General features: G+C 45.6%; 1 protein-coding gene across 1 annotated transcript in view; it reads left to right on the top strand.

Annotated features, from left to right (window-relative positions):
• The window catches only part of ARNT2 (aryl-hydrocarbon receptor nuclear translocator 2), a 197412-nt gene that overhangs the window by 28230 nt on the left and 143503 nt on the right, over positions 1-25679 (top strand). Inside the window, exons 4-5 of the mRNA XM_006885116.1 lie at positions 7027-7240; positions 13257-13470. Coding sequence (XP_006885178.1) covers positions 7027-7240; positions 13257-13470 — 428 coding nt within the window. The remainder of the gene's footprint in view (positions 1-7026; positions 7241-13256; positions 13471-25679) is intronic.

The raw sequence follows: 25679 nt of genomic DNA on the forward strand, positions 1-25679 counted from the left end.
GTGATATTCACACTTGCGTTGGGTGGTATTTGTTGGCGTGTTTACGCCTGTGTGCACTCTTCCCTGGCTTTGTATGTGGTAATGGTGTTTTAGTTTCCATTTTGGGGTCTGAATTCACCACCTTGTCTATAGGTGTAATGATCAATATCCTGTTGATAAGGATGAACACAGGAGGTGGGCGTATTTTATACAGATCTTTCCCTTGCAGGAGGAGAGAGTTGCCATTTCCCAGAATTCTTAGTCTCTGCATCTTAGCCTAGGGAGCTGGTTACTTCATTTCCAGGTGGAAAGATGTCCAAAGTACTTTTAATGTAGAGAGGATGACCAGGTAGGGACAGAGATTCTCCTGGCAATATCGTTCACCTTGCTCTTCAGACAGAAAGAAGCTCAGCAAAGCATTTATGATTTTGCAGAATAAACACTCCAGATGAGTACTTCTAAAACTTTTCACCCTTCCTCCCTGCCTCTACCTTTTTCATTGCTGTTGTCGTTGTGTACCAGCAAGTCAGAACCAACCCATAGCTGACGCCCCAACAGGTTTTCAGAGGCATTTAATCACATGGGAGATTGCCCATGGGCCAGGGAAGTGCTGCAGATAGAACCTAGCAAAGCCTACACCAAAGCAGCCAATCTCTATGGCAATTGGTTGAGAAGTGTTTGTTATTTTATGGGTTAGGAGTAAGAGCTAGGGCTAGGGAGTTAGGACTTGAACACAGTGGAGTGAACTGCTTGTCAGCCCAAGCCAGTTCCTAACATGCCTCTCAGATGGATCAGTCAAATCTTTATACGAGGTACCTTGGTCCTCAAGTTAGGTAATAATACAAAATCATTGCTCCTGTGTGCTGCGTAGTATTCTATTGTATGAATGTACCACACCTTCTCAGTCCATTTGTTTGTGGTTGGACATCTGGGCTTTCTTCCCAAGATGAGAACACCTTTACGTTTTCTGGAGAAGCCTCAGAAGCTGGAGAAGATGCCAGAGTGGACGTGCCTCTTGGACTCAGGCTCCCCTCTGAGGGCCTGTGTCCAGCCTCACTCTGGGGCTCTACAGAATGGCTTTGCTCGTTGTATGTTTGCAGCCCAGGAAAGCTGAGCAGCACTGAAAAAATATTCCCTGAAAGTCTTCCTGCAAGATAAGATCTTCTCTCCAGAGTGTCTCAGAGGACAGTCCCAGCCCTGCTCTGGACTCTACTGGCAGCTGGAGGAGGACTCTTGTAGCCCCCCAGGCTGTAACTCTTGGTCTGGATAATCCACCGCCTTAACCCTGCAGGCCTGATGGTCTGCACCTCTGCACAGGGTGATAGGGAGAAGGAGATTGCTGCCTCTTTTTCATAAGATATAGTGAAGGCTTTTCCCGGAGCAAGAATTGCTTGCAGAGAGCCCAGTTCATACATCCGGTAGTTCAGAGCATGTTCAGTGTGGAACAAAGGTAGTTACTGTGGTGTGAGTTCTGAGAAGGGGGGAAAAACCAGTTTCCCAATAACCAGCCCTCCAGTTCTGATGTGTTCTAGGGAAGTGAGCCCCAACTTTGACCTGTCTCTAAACTTAGGCCCTTGGCGTCCTATCTCCAAGCTGAGGAAGAACTGCTTGCTTGTTTTCAGTGGGTCTGCTGTTGAGACCACAGCAGTCTGAGGAGGATTGTGTGACAGGAAGGTAGACGCTGTCATAGAGAAAGCCAGGTATCAGCACTGAATACAGCAGGTAACTCTGACCTAGGCAGCTTGCCATGGTGGGTGTAAAACATAGCAGCCAGTGATGCTGTACCCAGTGCTGGCATTTCACATTCAGGCTGTAGCAGTGTAGGCAGGCTGGCTGGAGAGAGGACCTGGGTTTGCTTCTGATGGAGCTCTGGGTCTGTGACGGCTGCCTTTGGGTTCTCACAGCCTGACAGCAACAAAGAGACTCATGGAAGGTCCTTAGGTTTGCTGTGTGCCCCTCCCACTGGCCTTCGTTAGGAGTGGCCAGTGTCCTGACGTCTGTGGGTTCCCAGCCACAGCCAGTTCCTGAAGGTTTGTGCTCGAATCTTTGCTTAGATGCCACCCCCCCCAGGTATGTCCTCCTGGTTCTCTTTGTCCCTGTCGTGCCACTTGGGCTGTACAGCACTCAGCACAGTGAGGACGGTGTATGAATTCCTGTGTGCACTGCGTCCTGAACCCTGCACTGTGCCCCGTGAGTCTCAGGGCTGCCGTGAGGGGACAACTCCATTATGGAACCATGTTTTCCACTCTGCCTGTGCTGGGTCTGTGGGTCCTTTTCCCGAAGGAGTTGGGAGAATCAGCTCCCACCCACGAGGTGAAGGATGATCTTTACTGAGACTTTGTAAAACTCTTATTGTCTTTTTAACCAAGATAGACTTATCTGTGATGATTCTACTTAAACTGAGGTGGTCCCCATCGGAGAGGATGAGAGAAGAGATCACGGTCAGTCTGGAGCTGCACACCTTGCACTGCCTGCCTCCCTCCCGAGGGTCTTTCCTGAAGGGTCTGCTCCTTGTAGGAGCAATTTTTTTTAATTGATGCTGCTCAGCCCCCCAGCAAGTATGTGTGGCTCGGTCACCAAGTTCACAGCAACCCCTCCCCCCGCCCCTCCTCTAGACACACCCTTGTTCACCTCTCCCGTGGAAGACATGGCTGGGCCAGCATACCTTGTCCTGAAATTAATTATATTAGATTATCACAAGACTTTTTTTTTTTACTTTTCCCTAACATCCCCATGACGTCTTAAAAGTGAATTAATTGGGTTTTCAGAGGCAGTTAATCGAATGGGAGGAGATTGTCCATCCTTCACCCAAGGAGTGGATTCAAACTGCATGCCTCTGGGATTACAGCACAACTTCTTACCAGTAGGCTACCAGAGAGAGCTCCCTCAAGACAAACACATGTACCATATATTCTATACATTCAGCTGCTACAGGTCCCCCTTTTAAATAATTGTATCTTGATGCAAAGTAACTGGCAGTTAGTTTACTGCCATTTTTCCTTTTCTGCTACTAATACTAGTTCAGTCTTACTTCATATCATGATTAAAACCTTCTCTGGGCCATTTCATGAATAAAATAAGTTGGTAGCATCTTTCCATGCACCCTATCCTATGAATTGAATTCATTGAGCAATATGATGAGAGAGCTTTAAGACTTCTTTATAAGAGCCTCACCAAGACTTTTGACCCCCAAACTATCTGTAAAACAAAAAGATCAGTGGACACTACGGTGTGGGCTCTTTTAGAAAGCGGTACCAGAAACAAGTAGGCTTCTGGCGTTGCCTTGGGATGGTTGCCATGGCGAATAACTTAGCACTTGAGCCCTGACTCCTCGGGGTTTGTGGCTCCATCGAATGACACTGAAGTAAAGGACCAGGTGTGTTAATTTTGGAAATGTCTATGTGGCTACAATATGACGGCCACCCTGGAGGAAGATGGGTCTGGGAGGGACGGATGACTAGAGGAAGTCATTGGTAGGGAGGTGCAAAGTGTTGAAACCTACAATATTCAGAGGAGAAGATGGAAGAGAATCTGGAGATATTTACCAGGGATTCGATGCAAAGACCAGTAGAGAGTACGGAGAACATGCCGCACAGATAAGCAGGAGCGGACATGGTGTTCTTGGGACGCCAGGAGGAATGTCTGGTGGACTAGTGGGAAGAAGTAGGTGGGACCCAGTGAGGAAGGTCCTGAAAGGCCCGCTGAGGAATCCGGATTCCAGATGGTGGGAGTGAGCTTATGAGGGGCGAAGGGGGAACTGCATGGAGCAGGAGATGAAAGGAAGCTAGTCCTTGGTGTTCCTGGGGCTGGAGGGGCGTGCAGGGCAGTGGACTGGAGATGCTGGTCCCTCTCCCATAGATGAGTGTGTGGTTCACAGCATGCTTGAGCCGCCTGGCCAGCATTCTTGCATTCCTCCACCCTTCCTGGTCTGCCTGATGAGGTGCAGGCAAGGGAGGTGGTGGGGGACGACTAACCTCAGAGCTCATGTAGACCCTTCCCCAAGCATCTGGGGGTCGGCTCCACCACGGCCTCTGTGACAGGCAGATAGTGGCATGTGTGGGGTCAGGCAGAATGTATTACCATTATTTAGTACTTCCCTTTAGAATTGTGCAGAGGGAAGGACCCCTTCTGTCTCTCCCTGGAAAGGAGTCCTACACCCACCGTGGAATCCAGGAATCCCAAGCCAAAACCCCTCCCTCTGTAGATTTCCTGGTTGCCTTTGTCCTTGGCCAGTAGACAGCTGTGCCCGACTGTCTCTTGGGGAGATGGCATACCCTTCCCCACCACAGGATATCTTTGCCCCATGGAGCAGTGGCATCTGTGCTAGCTCTGGTATGTTTCCTCATTCCAGTGACTCAACTCTGAAAGTTACCACTGTGGCCACGGTGAAAGAACCAGCCTCACGTCTCTCATTTCTGGGCTCAACCTCCAGGTTTCCAGTCTCTGAATGAGACTCACCCTCCTCTGATCCCCTCCCCAGAAACCAGCCCAGGGGTTGGAAGGTCAGGGCCCTGCTGTCAGCCTGGCCGTCATGCCTGTCTCTCTGTGAGCTGATGTTTTCCAACCTTCTCAGCAACTCAGCCTGGCCTCTCTGCTCCAAACCTGTCCCTGCATACTGGCCTGTCTCCTCACTGCCCTCACAGGCCTGCTCCCAATTCCAGTCCTCTCCCCGATAATGCTGATCCATCTCCCCAGAAGACACTTCTTAGCCCAATACCAGATGATGTGCTGCCGCTCTGTGCCTCCGCCAGCCTCTGTATTCCTCACACAGGGCCACTTCCTCCTCTTATAGCTTCTCCTTTATGAATGGCTTTCCCTTTCTATGCACATTTTGGGGGAACATTTAATTATATTATTTTTCTTTTCATTTGGTAACAATTGAGTATAATTGTTATCTTTAGTTTTAAGAGATTCATTGTCTAGAAATTGCATATATTTGGTCTCTATATTTCTTGTAGTAGTGTGTTGAGTTCTTTTCTTTTTTTAAGGTTTTTACTTTTTTGGTTTTATTTTACACTAGTTTACCTACAAAGTATGTATACATTGCTCCTCACACTGGATCCCCCACTCCATCTAACCCACCTCCCCTCCATCTATCAAACCGTGTGACCCCATGATTACCCCACCCATCCCACCCCTCTGTTCCCCCTTCCTTAGGTTTTCATACATGTTTTACTAGTTATCTGTTTCTACAATAATGGTCTTATACAGTATTTGTCCTTAAGGGACTGAGTTTGTTCACTTAGCATAATATTCTCCAGTTCCTCCCAAATTAGGTAGTGATTTACAAAATCATAGTTATGTTCTTTTTTTCATAAATGTATGTGTTTTGGGTGGCAGTATACACAAACATACTTCCATCCCCAGTTTTTGTGTACACGGCTCAGTGATACTGGTTGTGCACTTCATAATTGCATCACCATTCTCAGAGTCTCTACCCATGCTGTTTGGTCATCATTTTAGACTCTTCGCCCCTTAGCTGTGCTTTAGATTAGATGTCCATTTTTATAAGACACGATGCTCAAAACAAATAAGCTTTAAATGAGTTAATTAATGCTTAATTTAATGATGCTTTCATGGGATCAAGGTTGAAAGACAGTTTGTGGGCAGGAGATTCAGTGGTTCCCCTAGTCTCAACAGACGTAGTCTAGTTTTCATGCAAATTTGAAGTTCTATTCAACAATTTTCCTCCTTTTGATCAGAATCCATCTACTGGGTCCTTGATCAAAACATTCAGTAATAGTAGATATGTGCTATCCTGATCGTGTGGTCTCATGGAGGAAGAGGTGGTCGTTTATAAAAGCAGCTGGACCTGCGTACAGTCCATTTCCTTGGAAAGTTTAATCATTATGCTTTTCATTTCCCTTGTGTCAGGAATGTTTTCTCTTTTGAACCCCTTGCTGATTAAGGGCAGGAATTTTTCCTCTGCTTTCTCCCCTTGGGGTGCCCGACCCAGTGCTCCCTTACAAAACGTGCTCACTTGATGGCCCACATCAGCACCCCAACGTAGCCAGTACCCTACTCTTGTTTCCCCGAGGTTTGCATGTTCACAGAGGACCTTCGCATGTGTGTTCCGCATGTAATTATGCGTGATTAGCACATCTGGTCCCCAGACTTGGGAGGATGAGGTGTTAAGCCTAATTAATATGTGCAGTGTTTGGAAGCAGCCTTGCCTGAGATGGTTCCTTTCTTGCTAATAGCATGACTCTCATTATCCAAGCATCGATGAAACACTAAATCCTACAACAGACATGAGATGTACTTTTATCATTCTTTTATCCTGAGTCGGTTGAACTGGGTCATCTGTTACTCTCTGTTGAAACCTAAAGGTAATAATCCCAAGATGGAAATGTTATCTACCCTGCCTTCTGCTGGTTTTTCATCTTAACACATCACAGAGATCGATTTCAGTAATTCCTTGCAGGGGTTGGGGTTTTCTTCTCTCCCCAAATTGGTTCTTTGTTGTTTTAACAAGCCGGAAGTGCACCTGTTCTGTTACTATGCTGCAGAAAATGTGTTAGTCATAGAACAAAGGTATATTCGTAGCTCTATGAAAACTTTGTAGCCCTTTGTGACATTACAGTCTACTCAGTGGCACACGAATAGTAGATTCTATCCAGCCTCCTTTTACGAGATCAGTGTAAACCACAGGCGACAGTAACCACACTTAGCGTCATGTATGTATGTGCATGTTGGTGCGTGAAGGGGTGCAAACGTCCATGTGTACAGCCACTAAAGATTCCCTTGGAAAGTGTACTCGCTTAATTTTAGACTGCTGCAGTAGAATATTTTAATTCTTTTGCTCATTCAAAAGTACAGAGGTGCATGGGAACAGTTAGAGTCTATTAAATATTTAGAGACTGAGGTGGAGGATGCTCATCATGCACAGAAACTCCAAGAACTGCTCTAATATGTATCAGGCGCCCAGCTCACAGGTTGGTCACTCGGGGTAGCACCATGCTGTTTGATCCTCTTAGACCGTCAACCCCAGTCTGATACTTCTCTCTTCCCTCCCTCTCCCCTCCTAACCTCCTGCTTTCTGGGAAGAGAGAATCACAGTGAGATTGAAAGGCGCAGGCGGAATAAGATGACGCAGTACATCACGGAGCTCTCCGACATGGTCCCCACGTGCAGCGCGCTGGCCCGGAAGCCGGACAAGCTCACCATCCTCCGCATGGCCGTCTCCCACATGAAGTCCATGCGGGGCACAGGAAACAAGTCCACAGATGGCGCGTACAAGCCTTCGTTCCTGACGGAGCAGGTACCCAGTTCGTCCCGCGTCTTCTGCCCCATTGATGATGTCATCATTGGTAGGGGAGAGGACAACAGTGTCACCGAGACAGCATAAAGTGCATATGGAGGTGGGGTTAAAGTTGGAGAAAATGCGGTTTCTAGTTTTGACTAGGACATCGTCTTCAAGAGAGTGTTTGTTAGATGTTTGTGTCTCCTGATTTTACTTCTCCCATATACCTTAATGAGGGGAGCTCAGGTTGTCTAACAGTAAGGAGTTATGCTGCCAACCCAAAGGCATGAGGTTCAAATCCCCCAGCTACTCCAAGGCAGAAAGATAGGCAGTCTCTTTCCATGTGACTTACTGCCTCTACTGCTGGAGGGTCAACTGTGAGTCAGCCCTGACTAAACGGCACATAAAAGCAACCATGAGACATCACTAAAAAAATTGGAATCGTTATACATTTGAACATGTGCTCACCATAGTATCATGGGATATATGAAAAAAGTAAATTTTAAAAAAAATACAGTTCTTATGCACAGAATTAGTGCTAACTGTGAACACGATGGAAGTAATTGCAGCTGTTGTAAATAATTATCAACCAAACCAACTACTGTCAAATCAATTTCACCTCCTCGTATCCCAGTAGGATGGAGTGAACAGCTCCTCAGGGTTTCCAAGGCTGTAAATCTTTAGGGAAGCAAACCACTTTCTGGAGTGCACCATGGAGCAACTGGTGGGTTTGAACTAATAATTCTTTGGTTAGCAACCCATTTATTAACCTTTTGTTGTTGTTGATTGCCTTCGAGTCAAGCATAACTCATAGCGACCCAATGAGCAAAAGGCCTGAAGCCTTTCGCTGACTATTGTCATTCTTAGAGTTTGCAGAAGCATGTGGTTTAGGAAGTGGATCCCACTCCTGCTTCCAAACCTGTCTTAAACTGGGAGATCCACCAAACACTATCCACCATGGACGCCGTTATGGCATTTGACCCCTCAGAGTAAGAATAGCTAGCATTTAGCAGGCATTTGTATATAATGGGAGTGAGGCAGTGAAAATAAAAGGATGTGGTTGTTAAGGAGCACGGTTACAAAGTGCAGAAGTATGTAGGGTACACACCTAAAAGTAATGGAGTATTTAGTGAGACACAAGAATGTGTGGCCAAATGAAAGTGAGAAGCGGCCTGTTATCATTGAAGAGAACTTTCTCAGATGACAGCCTTGGTCAGATGTTATGAAGCAGCAACAATAGCAGACACAAAGCAGGGAGCAAAAGGAAGGAGAGTGGAGCTCCAGGCAGGGGTGGAGAAAGCATGATTGAAAGACAGTGACGCTTCCTTGCAGAGCTGGGAATCTGTGTTCAGGTGTGGGAGTTAGGATTTTTAAAAAAGACAAGGGACCAGAAATAACATTTGCTATTAACTGCCTCCAGAAACCCTATGAACCTGGAGAAAGGATGAAAGTCATACAAGTGCTGAGGACTTTCATTCATAGGGTCGCTATGAGTCGCCAATGACTTAATGGCACTTAACACAGCAACAACAGCTGCCTTTTCAGAGGAAGAAAGTCAGTTGTTAGATGGTGAAAATGGTTAATGCACTCTGCTAACCAAAAGATCTTGTCTACCCAAGAGTGCCTCAAAAGAAAGGTCTGGTGATCCACTTCTGAAAAAATCAGCCCTGGAAACCCTGCGGAGCACAGTCCTAAACCTCATCGTCCACGGGGTTGTAGTGCATCAGTTGATTCCACAGCAACTCGTACTGATAATGGCTGTGTGCCTTGAATTTTGTCAAGTACTTTACGTCCTTGGTCCCTTCATTAGTGATGTAGTGGTTCCATGATTATCCACATTGCCGGCACTTGGAAGTGCAGCAGTGGTAGTCGGGTCTGCCGCTGGAGGGACACGGTAATGCTGGCTAAGTTGAGGGTGTGAGCTTGGGCCTCAATTCCCCCCTGTGAAAATGCATACAGTAATAGCCCTCCCCACTTGTGTGGTTGTGATGAAGAAACAGGAAGTAAAGAGTGTTTCACCTGGGACTTGGAATAGATGAGCAGCCTGCATAACTGCTAGAAAACCAGATGGAAGGCAAGCCCTGATGGCACAGTAGTTGAGTTCTCAGCTGTCAAGCAAAAGGTCAGTGGTTTGAACCCACCCGCCACTCCATGGGAGAAAGATTTGGCAGTCTGCTTTCATAAAGACGAAAGCCTTGGAAACCCTATGGGGCAGTTCTGCTTGACTCACGATCAACTCAAGGGCAATAGCTTTTTGTTTTTAGATTAACCAGATGAGCATATTCAGCATCTCTGAACTACCAAGGTTAATGAAGGCTCTTTCTCTATTTTTCTTTAAGCCTTACAAATGAAATCCAGCTAGGTCAATATTTGAAAAGTAACCTCCTTATCTCTAAGTAAATAAGAATTAGGCAAGTAAAGTGGAAAGGAAAATCAGTTGTCCAAATCGTTTGGGTCTTGTCCTTATTTTACTCAGTGCCTTGAATGATGACAGTAGCATTCAGTACAGTAGTGTGTCTGGCCCTTACCACGTCGCTTACATGAAGAATCTCATTTAAACTTTCATGAAATCACTAAAAAAACCCCTAACAAAACAAAACAGGCTACACAAACAAACAGAAGCTGGGAAATGTTAGGTTAACTTGTCCCAGATGACACGAGTAAGTGGGAGAACCACAAATTGATCTTTTCACTTCCAGATCCATGCTCTTAACCCGTAACTATTGATATCATGGAGAATAAAGGTAACGTTGGTTTGGGGTTTGGACATAGGATCTTGGTAATGAGTGGCAGCTCCCAGAAGACAAAATTGAGAAGAGGCCGGCAGGAAAGGAGTTGAGGATGAGCGGGAGGCTTTGTCCCATAAGCCATCCCATAAATTGTTATTTGTCACCTGAAGAAAATGTGATAGCCTAGGGCAAGCCATGCAGCCTCCATTTGCTCTCCACGACAGAGAAAACTGTGCCTGCCCTGGACTCCAGCGCAACGTCCCAGCTCTTCCTGCTGGGAAGATTGTCCAAATACTTAAAATAGAAATGCTAACCATACCTTCTGAGCTCAAAACAAGTGTAGGCAACGTAAAACAGAAGGAACAAAGATAGGGAAAATGGGCAAACCAAACATCGATTTAGAAAAACCTGTATGAATTGATCCATCTCATCAAGGGTCTTCTCTTACTCTGGCCCTCCACCCTCCCAAGCATGATGTCCCTCTCCAAGGACTGGTCCCTTCCTGCAATATGCCCAAAGTATGTCAGACGAAGTCTTAGAATCCTTGCCTCCAAGGAGCAGTCCGGTTTCATCCTCTCCAGGACGAACCTGTTTGTTCTCTGAGCGGTCCATGGTATATTCAATACTCTTCTCCAGCACCACAGCTCAAAGGCATCAATTCTCCTTCTGTTATCCCTAGTTACTGTCCAGCTTTCTGACACATAGCATGCAATTGCGAGGACTATGGCCTGGATCATGTGCACCTTAGTCTCCAGTCTGATGTTGTCGCTCTTCAGTACTCTGGAGAGGTCCCTGACAGCTGACTTTCCCAGTGCAATTCATTTCTTGATTTCCTGGCTGCTGGTACCAAGAGTATTGATTGTGGAACCAAGCAAACTAAAACTGTTAACAATCTCAATCTCTTCACCGTCCATAATGATGTATTAAGGAAATAATTTTATTATGATAGCCATTTTAAGAAATGTATGCCTCAGTAATTTTGGCAATAACATATTTTGCTAAGCTTTATGTTCTACTACAAGCTCACCACCACTCGCTCTGCACCTGGCCCAGGGCCTGGACACCCATGAGAAGTCAGAAACAATAATGAATCTCAAATGTGAAAAAATCTCAACTGCTAACCACAATGAACTTTTTTGCAACCCCCATGCCAAATCTCTGTATATAACTTCTCGGGGTCGGAATGGTTTGTGCATTAGCTGATGTTCTGGCCACACACAGTAAAGCTTTGTTGGTCCCTAAACTTTGGCTGAGTGTTTTGAAACTTAGTTACATTTCTGTCATAACAAGAGACACTTACTTACAAAGCTCCCCAGGTTCTGTTCCCCAACAACTAACAATTTTCTGACCTTCTTAGTGCCCCTTCAAGGACTGGGACTTAGGTGGAGGCCAAAATGCTCTAGACTCCCCACACGTTGGCCTCCACTCACCTGGGCTTTACTCAGCTTCCTGGTGAGTTTTCCACATAAGATTATATTTCAACAAAGGAATCATAGCAAAAATGTTTACTTGCCGCTGACCTGAAAGGGTACCTTCGCTAGTTGGTCCTAAGCAATGTCAGGTGGGTGAAGGCTGGCTGTGGAGTCTAGCGCTGGGCAAGTGCGAGTTGTATAAATCCTTCAGAGAAGGGCCACTCAGCTTGTGGAAGAATTAGGTGAGTAGCTAGGCTTGAGCTGTTTTCAGGCAGAGAAAAGTTAAAACTTCACATTTTAGCCCAGTTGATTTTTATCTCATCCATGCCCCTGTCTGAAGCAAGGCTTCTTTCCTCCATTCATGGACCCCAGGCAGCTTCTTTTGTGTCTTCAGTGCCAGTCACAGCCCCGTGATTGAGAGTGAGCCTTGGACTGTGCTCCTCACCTCTGTGCTCGTTGTTAAGTGACACGGGCAAGGCTGGCTTCCCTCCACCTCCAGGAGTTTGGCTGAGTCTGCTGAGTTGATGGCTGTGATAGAGTTCTGGGATCTGACAGGCATGTAGATGTAAGGTGATATTCTTCTGTGCAGTGCCAGCCTTTAGCTCTGAGGGGACCGGAAGAGAAGAGGAACACGGTGCCCTGCCATTGTGACAGGCAGTAGATGGGGTGACGCATGGTCCCTTTCCCTCTCTCTTCCCATTTTTTTCATTGCCCTTGCATTGAGCACCTTTTCTGTCAAGCACTGTGTGCCAAGTGCTTCCGCTCCTGAGACTGCGGTTTGAATACGTGAATGAGACTCCTCACACCTTTGACAACCCAAAGCCCTTGGTAATCACACTGCTCTTCCATTCCCTTGGGCAGGAAATTCCCTTTCTTCCTGAGAGGGCTAGTTAAGACAGAGCTTACAACAACAGTGTTTAGACAGACTATATATATATATATATATATTTAAAAATATTTTAATGAAAGTTTACAGAGACTTTGGATTTCCATTCGTTCATTGTTGTACACTTTCCTCCCTGCCCACCCATTCCCCCTAGTTTACTTTTCTCTTTGAAAAGTAAAAAAAAAAAAATTCATTGTTATACAATTCTGCCCCCCCCCCCCCCCCCCCGCCCCAGTCCATTCCACTATGCAGCTTTCACTCTGGACTCTTGGCATGACAATAATATCTAATCATATATTCCTGCTAAATAGTACTCTCCCTCATCTCTTTCAGTGCAGTATACATTATTTATCCCCTCTTAGTTTGCCCCCAACTCCAATGTCAGTCCTGCTTTACAACAGTGGCACTAATGCAGTATTTGTCCTTTTGTGACTCAGATATTTCACTCACCATAATGTCCTCCAGGGTCATCCATTTTGTTTAAACCTTCATGAGCTTCTTGTTTTTTAATGCAGCATAATATTCCATTGTGTGAATATAGCACAGCTTCTCTATCCATTTGTTTGTTGATGGACTCTTAGGTGGTTTCCAACTATTTGCTATTGTGAACAAAGCTGCAGTAAACATGGGTGAGCTTATATCTGCTTGGGTGGCAGTTATGGTTGCTTTAGGGTATATTCCCAGTAGTGGAATTGCTGGGTCAAATGGTATTTCTATTTCCAACTTTTTAAGAAAGCACCATACTGTCTTCCATAGTGGTTGCACCATTTTAAACTCTCACCAGCAGTGAAGACAGTTCCAGTTTAGACTGACTGTATTTTAGGGATGGTACAAGCTTTGTGCATTTTTTAGTTCATCCTCTAGTTAAAAAGCAGATAGATTTTATAATACCGTTTATGCACCAAAACTGTGAATAAAAGTTAGTTTTATTAATAATTAGAGCCGAGAAAGTATAGTTGGCCTTTATTTGTCAGTGCTGTGTCCTTATCCTAATCTTTTCTTCCTAGGAACTGAAGCATCTCATTCTTGAAGCAGCTGATGGATTTCTGTTTGTTGTGGCGGCTGAGACAGGGCGAGTGATCTACGTGTCTGACTCAGTCACTCCCGTTCTGAACCAGCCCCAGTCAGAGTGGTTTGGAAGCACCCTGTATGAACAGGTGCATCCTGATGATGTGGAGAAGCTGAGAGAGCAGCTGTGCACCTCAGAGAACTCAATGACAGGTCAGTGTGACTCCTCCTGGGAGGGTGGCGGGCGCTAAATAAGAAAGCCAGGAAGCTGAAGATAGAGAACGCCACCCAAGGGAGAAAATCCACTTGGCTTGTCTTTTGTAATGGCTTCATTTAACGTATAACATTTAAAAATTCTATTTTTTAATACATGCCTTTTTCTGTTAAGTGTTTTACCTGCAATTAGGATATGTTGCCACTCGGAAGCAGTGTTGATACTTTAGTTAGATCCGCATGTTCTGGAATGAAGTTCATTTGTTAACTTGATCCTAAGTTATTGCTACCAAGGCCTCAAAGCTGGAGATAAGGTCTCTTACTGAAACGTTTAGAGTTAAATAGCATAACACCTGTGTTCCTAAAAATCACCACACTCTACAAAATCATGTCATAGAATCCACAGGATATACGCGGGGGCCGGGGGTGGGGGAGGACAACAAAGGTAGGAGCACAATATTCAAATACCTCATTAGTAACCCATAGATACAAAAATAATAGCCTAGTAAAAATGGTAGTAGCTTTACGCATGTTAAGTGGCTTTAAAATATATAACTATGGAACTTTGCTTTGAAAATTACCTGATGTTTGCTTGTGGAAGTGGGTCTAGCAAAGGTTGTAGCTTCTGCCTTATTGTGAAATGTTGGAAGGAATTTTTTGAAATCAGAAGGAAAATTGTAACACCAGATGTGGATGGGTGTAGCTCATGATATGAAATGCACTGAGATTGCTCATAGATATTTGAGGCATGTACATTTTTATGTTTTCCTATTGGCATGACTTCGTGGCGGGTAGTTTTCTAGATTCATCTAGTATTTCTTGCAGATGAAATCATGCATAAACAAATGTTGAGTTATACTCAAATTCTTCCCTAAATAGCAATTGAATTGGACCCGATATTGTCCCCCCCAAGTACGCATTATAGCATAAGTGACTGTTGTAGGGAAGGAACCAGTTACTAAAAATCAAGAAAAGGTAGTTTATTCTAGAATGCTGAGGATAGGAGAACCGGACAGCCAGCAAAGCCAGCTAAACCCAGAACCCCTGAAGATCACAGAAGGATTTCTAGAAAGTTTTACTATTAAGGGAAGATCAATTATAAAGAAAACAAGGTGTCCACACATTTGGTTTTCTGGATCCTAAGAGACCTTTTGATATGAGTGGCAGCCTCTGTGTCTTCATCTTATCAGAGACCAGGATATTCACATAACACAGAAAGGGGACATGCACAGTCAAAGGGGACATGCACCGTAGGTGTTAGACAAGGGGGTAGAGAGCCAGATAAGGCCAAAGTTGATAGGACAGAGAAGTGTGAATGAAGCAGACCACAAGTCTTGTTTTTAGGGGCTACTGTGCTAAGATAATGTTCTCTGTGCCTAATAAAAGAGCTTTGCTAGCATGTGGGTGAAATCAGAGTAAGCAGCCATGGAAGTTTCCATGAATTTGCTGTAGGATTTCAGAATCCGCTCAGTATTCAACAGCTATTGTTGCTGGCAACAAGAGGGTAGTTTTACAGTAAACATGACTGTACTGTAAGTTTGGTGTTTCAGAGTCTGATGGGTGTATCTGTGCTCATCATCCTCCCTGACCATACTGATAGTCGCTGGATTCCTATTTACTTTTGTGGCTTCCCAGGGCATCTAACTCAGAGCTTCTTGTGGCCTCCCAGGGCATCTAATTTAGAGCTTTGCACAGAATATGTTTTCAGGAGAAGTCTGATGAATACATGGATCAGTGTTGTACCTTTGAACATCAAAAGGCTAAATCCGGTGTTGTTAAAACTGGGGAAGTACAACTGTTTCAAAATAATAATAATAATAATAATAATAATAATAATAATAATAATAATGGCTTTCTCAATATTGGTGATCACTGGTGTACTATAACAGGGAGAAAGAGGCCAGAGAACTAAGGTACAAGGATGGAATCGGTGTCGTAGTCATGTCTGTGTCCCATGTATTATGTAGCACATGAATTTGTGTTAGATCTATGTGCCTGTTAGGTAATGAGGTCCAAACAGAAGAAGAGAAAGACTTCCCATACAGAGTATAGGGAACTGCTCCTTGGAATCCTAAAAGTGCATACCGCTTTATAAAGTATATAGGAGGAATGAGAAAACGATAAATAAATCAACCAAGAAGCTGTTGGTTTGACAGCTGCAATTGCTTTCTCTGGAAGAATTATTTCCCTAGACTTCTTTATTCATCCACAGGATGTGGCTTCTTGAAACCCAGTCAGAAGACACAGCTGGGCAGATGGCCGCGGAAGTGATGGTCAAGGGCAGGACAGGCTCAGGCCAAGGGTGTAGTTAACTGGCTCACCAGAGTTGGGTGGACATTTCTGTCCATTTAAAGGCTTAATCGTGTCTGGTAGAATTTATTATAGGGGTTGTGCAATCTCTATTTGTAAATCTGTAATCTGTAAATGCCCTTGAAGTAGGTACTGTGTGCTGGCCACTGCTATCAGAGCTGGTGCAGTGGAGGAAGCCCACCAAGATGCCAGTGAAGATTCTGTGAAAAGTAGCCAGCAAAGCCCTCTGAGTCCTTCCTTTGGACAGCGCTTCTTGTGAGGAATAAGAGTAAAGAGGCGAGCATCTCCTGTGAGGAAGAAGCAGCACTAAACAAATGCATTCTTATTCTAAAGTATAAGAGATAAATGAGACTTTCCCTAAACCAAAGAGAATCTTCCAGAACATGAAACATAAAAACTTGTTAAACTAACTAGTCAGGAGGCCATGGACTTACTTACCACAGCAGATCTGCTGCTTCTGGCCTTCACTGATGCTCAGGATAGGGTGAGAGATGGGTTTCCTAACCAGCCAACGTGTGGATGTAGTGATAACTCCCCACGGCCTGGTCTCAGGAGTGACGCGATGCCTTTGACTTTTTTATTTTTTATGATGATATGGGTAAGTTTACTTTTTAAAAAAATTTATTTTTCATTTCAATGAACATCTACAGAGATTTTGGAATTCCATTCACTCTTTGTTGCACTTTTCTCCCTGCCCCCCCTCCACACCCCCACATTTGCTCCTCTCCTTGAAAAGCAGAAGAAAAACTCCTTCATTGGTACACAATCCCCCCGCACACCTCCCACCCCCACCCCAAATATAATCCACTCTGCATCCCTCATTCCTTTGACTTTTGACCTAGGGTCTACCAGATTCTCCTGTGACCCTGGGCTGGTTTGACCTGAAAAGAGATGACATGATGTGGGGTGCTTGGGAACCACGTGAGGCCTGCCAGACTGGAAGTGGTTGGACTGGAGTGACCCAGCCCACTTGCCCCCAAGGGGAGGTCTCCCTTTTGTGAAGCCCTCATTCGGCAATGAGTTGATAACTTAACCATGAAGGAGGGGGATTGGTAGGGATTGTGTGTGTGTGTGTGTGTGTGTGTGTGTGTGGTGACGGAAAGGGACAAAAGCCCTAACATAGTGGGACTGATAGCCTCTGAGGCTGACCATAAAAACAATAAAGAGTGGATTCTTTGCTAAGTTAACTTCCCCTCTAGGTGGAGAGGTGGCCATCTAGGGTGAGTCAGAAGACATCTAAAGTCTTTTTGAAGCAGAATGTTGTAGATCAGAGAAATTACTTGTCTGTGAATAGAGAGATTTAATGATGTTGGAAGATAATTGCGTAGAGCCCTTAACTAGCATCAGCACCATGTAGAGAGTTCTGGAAAGGGAGACTTTGATTCTCCTGGTCTTGTCCCAGAAAAATCCCTAAAAAGCTTCCCAGCTCTGTTATTAGGTGCTGTTGAGTTGAGCATGACTCTTAAAACCCCATGAACAGTCTGAACTCTACCCTGTCCTTTGTCATCCTCATCAGCTCTTACACACTTGAGCCCATTGTTGAAGTCACTGTGTCATTCTGATGTTGGGGGTCTTCCTCTCCTTCACCAACCTTCCATCTTCCCAAGCATGATGCTCCTTTCCAAGGAATAGCCCCACCTCACTGTATATTCAAAGTTTTGCCCTTTGTCTACCAAGGAGCACTCTGGCTGCGCTTTTTTGAAGACATAACTGTTATTTTGGCATCCCAGCTGTGAGGAGATACTAACTCTATTCCCTCTCAGTCTAATGAAGTTTCATTCATCTGTGTAGGAGTGGTGATGGTGGGGGGTTGTAGGAGAGGAATTAAGAGCCGATGCTGAAATGCAATAGAATCAAGTTGTACGGCACAGAGCTGTCAGTCTCATTTCCATGGATTCTTCAACTGCAGATTAACACAGCCTGTGGGGATGCAAAGCCTGTAGCATTGGCCTGGAATCTCTCTGCAGGGCAGGCAGAAGGCGTGTCTGTCCACTAAGCTGGTGTTGGGTGTGGTCTGAAGGTGGCCATTGGGAAAACAGCCCCACCCTGTTCAAGGACATACTTTGGAAGGTAAATTTAAAAAAAAAAAAACACAAACAAAAAACAAAACTGTTCTTTTGAACTGGGTAACTCTAGGTATAAACCTGGAAAATCCCTTTGCTAAATACATCTGAAGATGATTGGACTTTCTCTTTATAGGGTGAACAGGGTGTTGAAGATTCTGAGGTGTAGTCTGCACTGTTAACCCAAAGGTGGCGTCTCTTGAGGGTCAAGTCAGTGGCTCCAGGGGAGAAAGGTGTACTGCATGGAAATACCCTTCCATGCAATTTGTAGCCTCTGAAAACTTGCCAGAGGATCAGGGATGTATTGGTTCTGGTCAAGGGCAGTGAGAGTGAGTGAGAGAGAGAGAGAGAGAGTGTTTGAAGGGCTGACTAGAGAGAGTCACCATTTTCCTCCAATAGGCTTCCACGATTAGAAACAAAGAGTGACTGTGGGACCAGGTCCAAGTGACAGAAAATCAACAGAGACGAGGCTAAGTCAAAGGATTTTAAAGGCTCGGGTGCTCCTGGGTCCCTGACCTAAGCTGTAGTATTTTCAGTTGCTTCTTATACATGTGAAAGCTGGACTATGAATAAAGACACAATGGGAATTGTTGCCTTTGAGTTGTGTTGGAGAAGAGTACTGAGTAGCCCATGGACTGCCCCCCAAAAGAGCCCCAAAAAACCCAGACAAGTCTGCCTTGGAAGGAGTGCAGCCAGAGTGCTCCTTAGAAGCAAGGGTGGTGCAACTTCATCTCACGTATTGTGGACATATCATCAGGAGGAACCAGCTCTAGGAAAAGGACATCATTCTTGAAAAGTAAAGAAATCAGTAATGACAACAAAAAGGACGACCTTAAACAAGATGGATTGGCACAGGGACTGCAGCAATGGGCTTAAAGGATTGTGAGGATGGCAAGACATGGGGCAGGATTTCAGTCTCTTGTACATTGAGTCTCTGTGCATCAAAGCAGACTGGCCAGACCGAAAAACAACAGAACTGAAAAGAGTTAATTGGCTTCAGGTACCGAAGGATGCAGGTGATCACACACTGCTAGCAAAGCCCTTTCTTTCACCCATCTCCCTACTTTGATTTCCTCTGGGCCGCGTTGATTCTTGGATGGGTTCTCCTCAGAGTAATGGCATAGGTTTTCCGCCAGCAGCTCTCACCTTACATTCTACCGGCTTAGAAACACTAGCAGTGACCTCACACCTTTCTTTCCCCAGGTCTGTGCTGGTTCTTAGTTTGGGCCACCTTGTCTACCTGACCAGTCACTGAGTGAAGGTATTCGATTACCCTCTCCACTAAAAGAGCCTGGACCCCAAGAGTTGGCAAGAGGTGGTTCCTTCTGAGGGAATCAGGGTGCTGTCACTGAAAGGAGCTGGAAGGGATGTCTGGAAGGCAACTGACACGCTTGCACTGCCTTGCCTAGAAGAGCAAGCCTTGCTGGTTCCTAAAGGGAAAGAATCAGGGGTTCTCTTAATGATATTCTCTTCTTACCAGGAGTGCTAGGGATTTTGAGGTTATGGGCTTCTGAGCAGAAGACGAACCAGATGTCAAGTAAGGATGAGGCCAGGAATCAGAATTAACTATTGCAGGGGACAAGACTGCACAAAGGATTATGTGGATCTCTGCATGACCTTAGCTTCCTCTCGCTTGCTGTGGGAAAGGCAGGGAAGCCAGGCGTGTCTCAGGGCGTTCCAGGTGATGGCTGAGCCTGGAACTGCAACTAGCTATGCCCATGGGGTGGGGTCAGAGGGCCAGTGGGGAGCAGTGGCAGACCGCTGGGCCTGGTTCTCCGCAGGAGCCAGAGACAGTGAATTCTCCTCTGTGTCTTTGGACTTTCTCAGGTCATTCTCCTCCCGCCCCGCCCCCCCACTACCCCCCAGCTGCATGACTGCTGAACTCTGGGAAACCTCAATCCTGCTGAGCAGAATTTGGAGATATCTTTAGGTAACCTCAAGCCTTGCTTCTGCCGGAATTGTTTGTATTCCCTGGCCGCGAAGCTGGTCATGGCCTTCTAAAGACAAGGTCTTTCTGGTCCCTTTGTCCGCATTGCTCTTCTGTTTCCTTCTAAAAGCTGGGCCAGTGTTGTTATTCCAAATATGGGAGAACTCCCTGGTCCCAACTTCCCATAGAGGTATTGGGGCTGGCACAGATTTAATTGCTTCCTTCTTTCATTTTTCTCCCTCTTCTTTCTCTGTCCCCAGTCACTACTTATTTTAATAATTTGTTCATCCATTCATCAAACACCTGTTTGACACGACCAGGGAAAGGTGATCTGGGATGCAGTTCACCTGGGGATCAGTCTCTCTTTCCCCTACCTTCATTCTGCACCCCATTTCAGTCCCTCTGTGCTCTGTCCAGCAGTAAAGATCCTGGATGGCTGAGTGGAGTCCCTGTCCAAGCTCTCGCCATGACCCCCGCCAGTCCCCACTTATGTTGAGGAGCAGCCTGCGGGTGGGGGCTGGTCCAGGCATGAGAACTCAGAGTACTGCCCAGCTGTTGTTGGAGGAATGGCTTCCCATATTTCAGGCTTGGTGATAACTAGAAGAGAGCCGAGCCAGGTTAGTCCCAGAGCACTTGGGCCTGGAAGTCCCTGTGCGTGACTCACAGTCCTTCATTAGCTGTGATAGAGCTTCCCTATCTCCCCGAGAGGCTCAGCCAAAGTCCAGAGATGCCTTCAGCCTTGGGTCACAAGTTCTGGCCAGGCCAAGGCTGGGTACAGATAGCAGCCCACGGAGCAGGCCCCCTGGGGACCCTGCTCAGCCAGCTCTGCAGATTCATTCAGATCCCTCTCAGCAGCTGTGCTCCTGCAAACGTGTGTAGGTACAGCAATCCCATTGGAGTCTCCCTGCATTTCCAAGAGAGGGCTCCCCTGGGACTTGGGACACCTTTTGCTTTTGTTGTCTTTTTTAACAATGATGTCAACATATTGTCTTCTGTAATATATTCTCTTACATTTTTGAAGCATTTCTTAACTATTTCACTGGGTTTTAACTTAAATCTTCAGCCGCCTGAGGAGATTTTGCAGATACATACTTGCTCGGGATTTGGGGAACCATCCAGTAACTGGTGTTTTGTGAAAGCTTTTTGGGTCATGCTGATGCATGGGTAGGGTTGTAAAACGATTGATCCATGGGACCGTATCCAAATCCTGTGCCTATGAGGTTGTTGACTCCATTTCTCAGATGAGGGACATGAGGTTTGAAACCACTGAGAGGTTCCTAGAGTCACAGCTTCTGCCAGATTGAGCTTGTACTCACTGCCCATGAAGATCATTGGCGTTAGGACATGTAGATACAAAGAAACCTTGAAAGTTCAGTGGTCCTGCGTTCCAGACGCCGCGGAAGTCTGTCCAGGCCTGTTCAGCTCAGGCTAGGACTTTAGAGAGCTTGGCTTTCTGAAGGCCAGATAGAGGGCAAACCAGGACCGCACTATCCTGGCTCTCTGAAGGCTGGCTAGAGGGAAACCAGGACTGCACTCAGTGTTTTTCAACACTTGTGAGTGATGAATAAGGTCAAAGCTCCAAGACAAAAAAAGCCCCTGGGGTCTGCAGGGTCCTGTATGATCTAGTGCAGTAGTTCTCAAAGTGTGGTACTTTGACCAGCTATCTGAGCATCACATGTGAACTTGTTGCCTTTGAGCTGAGCATGACTAATAGTAACCTTATGAACAAAAGGCCTGCAACCTTTCTGTAACTATCAACATTTATCAGTTCATAGAGTTTCCAGAGTCATGTTATTTAGGAAGTGGATGCCACTCCTGCTTCCAATATGAACTTAATAGAGATGCAAATTCTTAATGCTTCCCAGACCTGTAGAGTCAGAAGTTCTGGAGGTCCAGTAGTCTATTTTAAACCTACCTTCCAGGCAATCCTGATGCATCCTCAACTGTAATAACCATTACTTCAATAAAACTATCCTGGGCATTGAAATCAAGTCCACCTCTGTGCTTGATTTTGCCAAGCTCCCTGAGTAAATGCTCTTCTCAGCAAGATGAGAACTATGTGATTTTGTGCCACATCTTCTAAAACCCAAACTCACTGCTTTCAAAGAGTTTGGTTGGTTGGGGCTCACAAAGGCCCTATAGGACGGAGTAGAACTGCTCCATAGGGTTCCCAAGGGTATAAATCTTTATAGAAGCAGAATACCATGCATTTCTGCCACGGAACAGCTGGTGGTTTGAAGTGTTGGCTTTTCAGTCCACACCCGAGCACTTAGCTGCTGTGTCACCAACATCTTACTAACTCTAAAAGTTGATGCAAGTGTTTATTTGTGCTTGAAAGGCGGCTGCGTTGTGCATTTTCATGCTGCTTCTGACTCGTAGCAATCCCACGTATGTGCTGCAGAACTGCTTGCGAGGGTGTTGTTCTTGGCTGTGAGCTTTTACAGATGCTCCTGGGTGGTTTTGAACCACACACCTTTTGCTTTATCAACAAAGTGTAAACAGTTTCTGCCATCCAGGGACGTACCATACAGATTGTGGTCTGTGACCAGTAGCATCTCAGTCTCCTGAGGGCTTGTTAGACTTAGTCTCCAGGCCCCAACCCAATCCCATTGAATTGAGGTCTTGAGATTTAATAAGACCATTAATGGATTTATTTACACATCAAAATTTGAAAAACCTTAAGCTAAAAAAATTTCATACAATAAGGGAAGAGGGCTTTGCAGCATTTGAAGCCTGGGGTATCTTTTGGCAGCTGAGGTTGTCAGGATGAGATATGACCCCACCAACCTCTGTCGCCCAGCTTGTGCTGTCCAGCCCTGAAGGTGACAGTCGGAGGAGCCATACTTGTAGATATGCTGGCCTCTCCTTGCTATCAAGGGTGCAAGGAAAGTGCATGCATGTGAACCTCCTGCAGCCAATCTAGAAACCTTGCTTCACCAACTCACGTCCCAGGATCTCCGTGGGGGTCCTTTGGAGGTTCGAGGGAGAACAGGGCATCGAGGGCATGTCCACACTGTTGCCCTGTAAGGACTCAGGCAAGAGCAGAAATGAAGTCAAATAGTTATGTCACCATGCTTGTCACAGAGCATGTGTGCCCAGGAAAATCACTGGCAGTTGTCAGCATTCAGTCTCATTCCACCCGAGGCAGCTGGGCCTCCTTTGTAACACGTCACAGAAAGAGGTCAGGGGCAAAACTGTGCTGAACTCGGCAATGCTATGGAATCCTTCAGCGGAGGAATGTCAAGCAGCTAATCAGGCCCCCAGGGGTCCCGTGAACTATGATGTCCACCTCCCTGGTATCAGTTCTGGAAATAGACAGTCTTTTTCCAGATGTCAGTCAGGAAGGTAACTTCATGAAAACCATACTTTCAAATGTATGATTTATTTTCTTTGGAATACCCAAACTTCGTCTTTGGATGAATGCCAGCATCTGAAGTCCTCAGTACATCCATCAGTCTGTTTCTTACCATATTTGGCAACGTAGATAAATGTGACAAGGGTGAAGGAAGTCCCAATTTTATCTTGAGTCGACTGTTAATGCTGTTGGTGAGGTTCTCTTGTTTGAAATGAGAATTCTTTAGTGGCAAGCAAAACATGTTTGGTTGAGGCAAGCCCCTTGCAGCTTGCCTAGTTGTGTGGTAAACACTTAGGCCACCGGAAAAAGCATTTGGATTTGGCTCGCCTGAGGTGCCAGTGAGCGTGTGTGAGAGGGAAATCAGTGAGTCAGGGGCTGCTTATTTTTCTGTATCTTCACAATGTCTTTCTCGCTTGAAACTGTAGCTGGCTTAGATCTGTTAGTTCCTCTGGCGCCCGTTCAGTTCTTTCTCATTGTTAAATATTTATACAACCTGCCTTGTTTTGCTTCGCTACATACATTTCGTGCTGATGCTGCTCGACTGTTTGTGTTTTTCACTCATATTTTACATTGAAAAATATTTCATGAATCTGGCCAGCCCGGCGACTGGGTTCATTATCACCCTGGGGTCACTGCGGATAAAGGAGCCAGCAGTGTTTTTGCAAACACTGCCCACTCTGCATGGGGGCCAGGCTCTCACAGATGCACGCAGAGTGCTCACCCACCCATGTGTTCACCAGGGAGACTGACGGGCACAGGCAGAGTGTTTGGTGGGTCCTTGAAGTTGGAGCCAGGTGGACCTGACAGCACTTCGAGTTCATGGCTCTTCCACTTGACCAGCTGTGTCACCTTGGCTAAAATGACTTAAGTTCTTTGCGCCTCAGTTACCTGCTTAAAAATACAGAGAATCATGTATTTCCTACAGGAATTTTTTTGAAGCACACATGGCATTGTAAATGGGATGGTATTAACAGTAGTTTTTGGGAATAGTAGTGATCATTCCTTTTTTGTAACTGAGAATAGTATTTAAACACTAATCTAGAACTCTTTCTGCTTTATTTCTCTCCTTGTGCCTCTGAAATGTGTTTTAGGATTTTGATACTTTTGACTGGGAAAAGTGGGTGAACTTTAGCCATTGCTAGTTTTGTCTGTATATAAAAGGATGCCTTTCTCTCTCCCACACTGTTTCAGAACTTCTGTCACATTCTCATGTGAAGAATGAGGGAGCTGAGGATGGTGCACATTCCCTACTGTTCATTCATCTAGCACATGTTTATTGAGTCCTAACTCAGCATGCGATGCTGGGCTAACGAGTGGAAGTGAGCGTGGAGAATAAGACTGATGCAGCCTGCGTCTTTCAGATTCTACATCTGAGTGAGGAAGCAGAGATACCAGCAATCACACATAATGATACACCATCGTAAGTGACATGGAAGAAAATGCCCTCATGCAGTGAGAACACATAACAAGGGCACCTGACTCACCTGTGCATGCCAGAGATAGTTCTCATGGGCGTGTGAGATCTGGCAAAGAAGCTGAAGGTATCCAATTAAGAAGGTGGGCAAAGGTGGGTCCAGATCTCCAGAACCACAGCAATCCACAAGAACCTTCTTACAAGAGGGCTCCAGGACTACAGAGTGGAGACTGTGCTGTGGCACCTGGGAGGAGGTCAGGGTAGGAAGGTTGGCTAACTGATGATGCTGGTTGGAGAGATGGCAGAGAAGAAAACTCAATAGATTCAAGAATTACTCTGGTAGCAAGATCAACAGGGAGCCTGATGCATTCACTCTAATTTTACGGCCTTGTTCTAGCTGGGTGGTATTTAACTTCACGTTGGTGGCTTTATAAGCTTTATCCTCTTGTGGTTAATTTCTAGTTTTGTGGCACTGTGATACAGTTACTCTAGTTCTTTCTTCACCCAGATCATGTTAAAGAGCTAGCTAGCTTGTAGGGTCTTTGGTGACCTTTTCTTGTCACTGTTGTTCTCATGGACACATCTCCCAGGAGTAAATTTAACCATGGAGAACCAGAAGTACCTCCTCATTGGACCCAAATGGTCACACTGAATCAGGCCACAAATTTGTCACTTCCTTTGACGTTTTGCCTTCACTGACGGACTCATTGGGCCCATCAACCTGTTTTTGCAAGTCAGCTTGGCTGTGGTGCAAAATGTGCTGTTTCCCCTGCTGTGAACTAGGTAGTCAGTGTTGTTCATTTTGTATAAACGTCAGTCACTCTATTTTGAGTCAGCAGTGTTCCAATCTGAGGCCTGTGGGAGGTATGCGATTTGGCTTGCTCCACCATCTGAATCAATGGTGCTGATTCAGATTTGAGCATCAGTAGAGGCAATGTCAGTCAGTCTTTGCTGTAGAATCAGAGCCGACCCATTCCAAGGCTGTAGATCGAATAAGAAGAGTTTGCCCATCTTTCTCCCTCGAAGCCCTTGGTGGATCTCAACCACTTGTATGAGTTGTATCAATTCCTCTGCCTTATTTTCCTGATTGCTTCCTCCTCATTTCCTTCTAGGAAACTCTGTGAAAATTAGAGAATTGGT

The sequence above is a fragment of the Elephantulus edwardii genome, unplaced genomic scaffold (genome assembly GCF_000299155.1).
Source record: "Elephantulus edwardii isolate Elephantulus edwardi_28Jun2011 unplaced genomic scaffold, EleEdw1.0 scaffold00041, whole genome shotgun sequence".
NCBI lineage: Eukaryota > Metazoa > Chordata > Mammalia > Macroscelidea > Macroscelididae > Elephantulus > Elephantulus edwardii.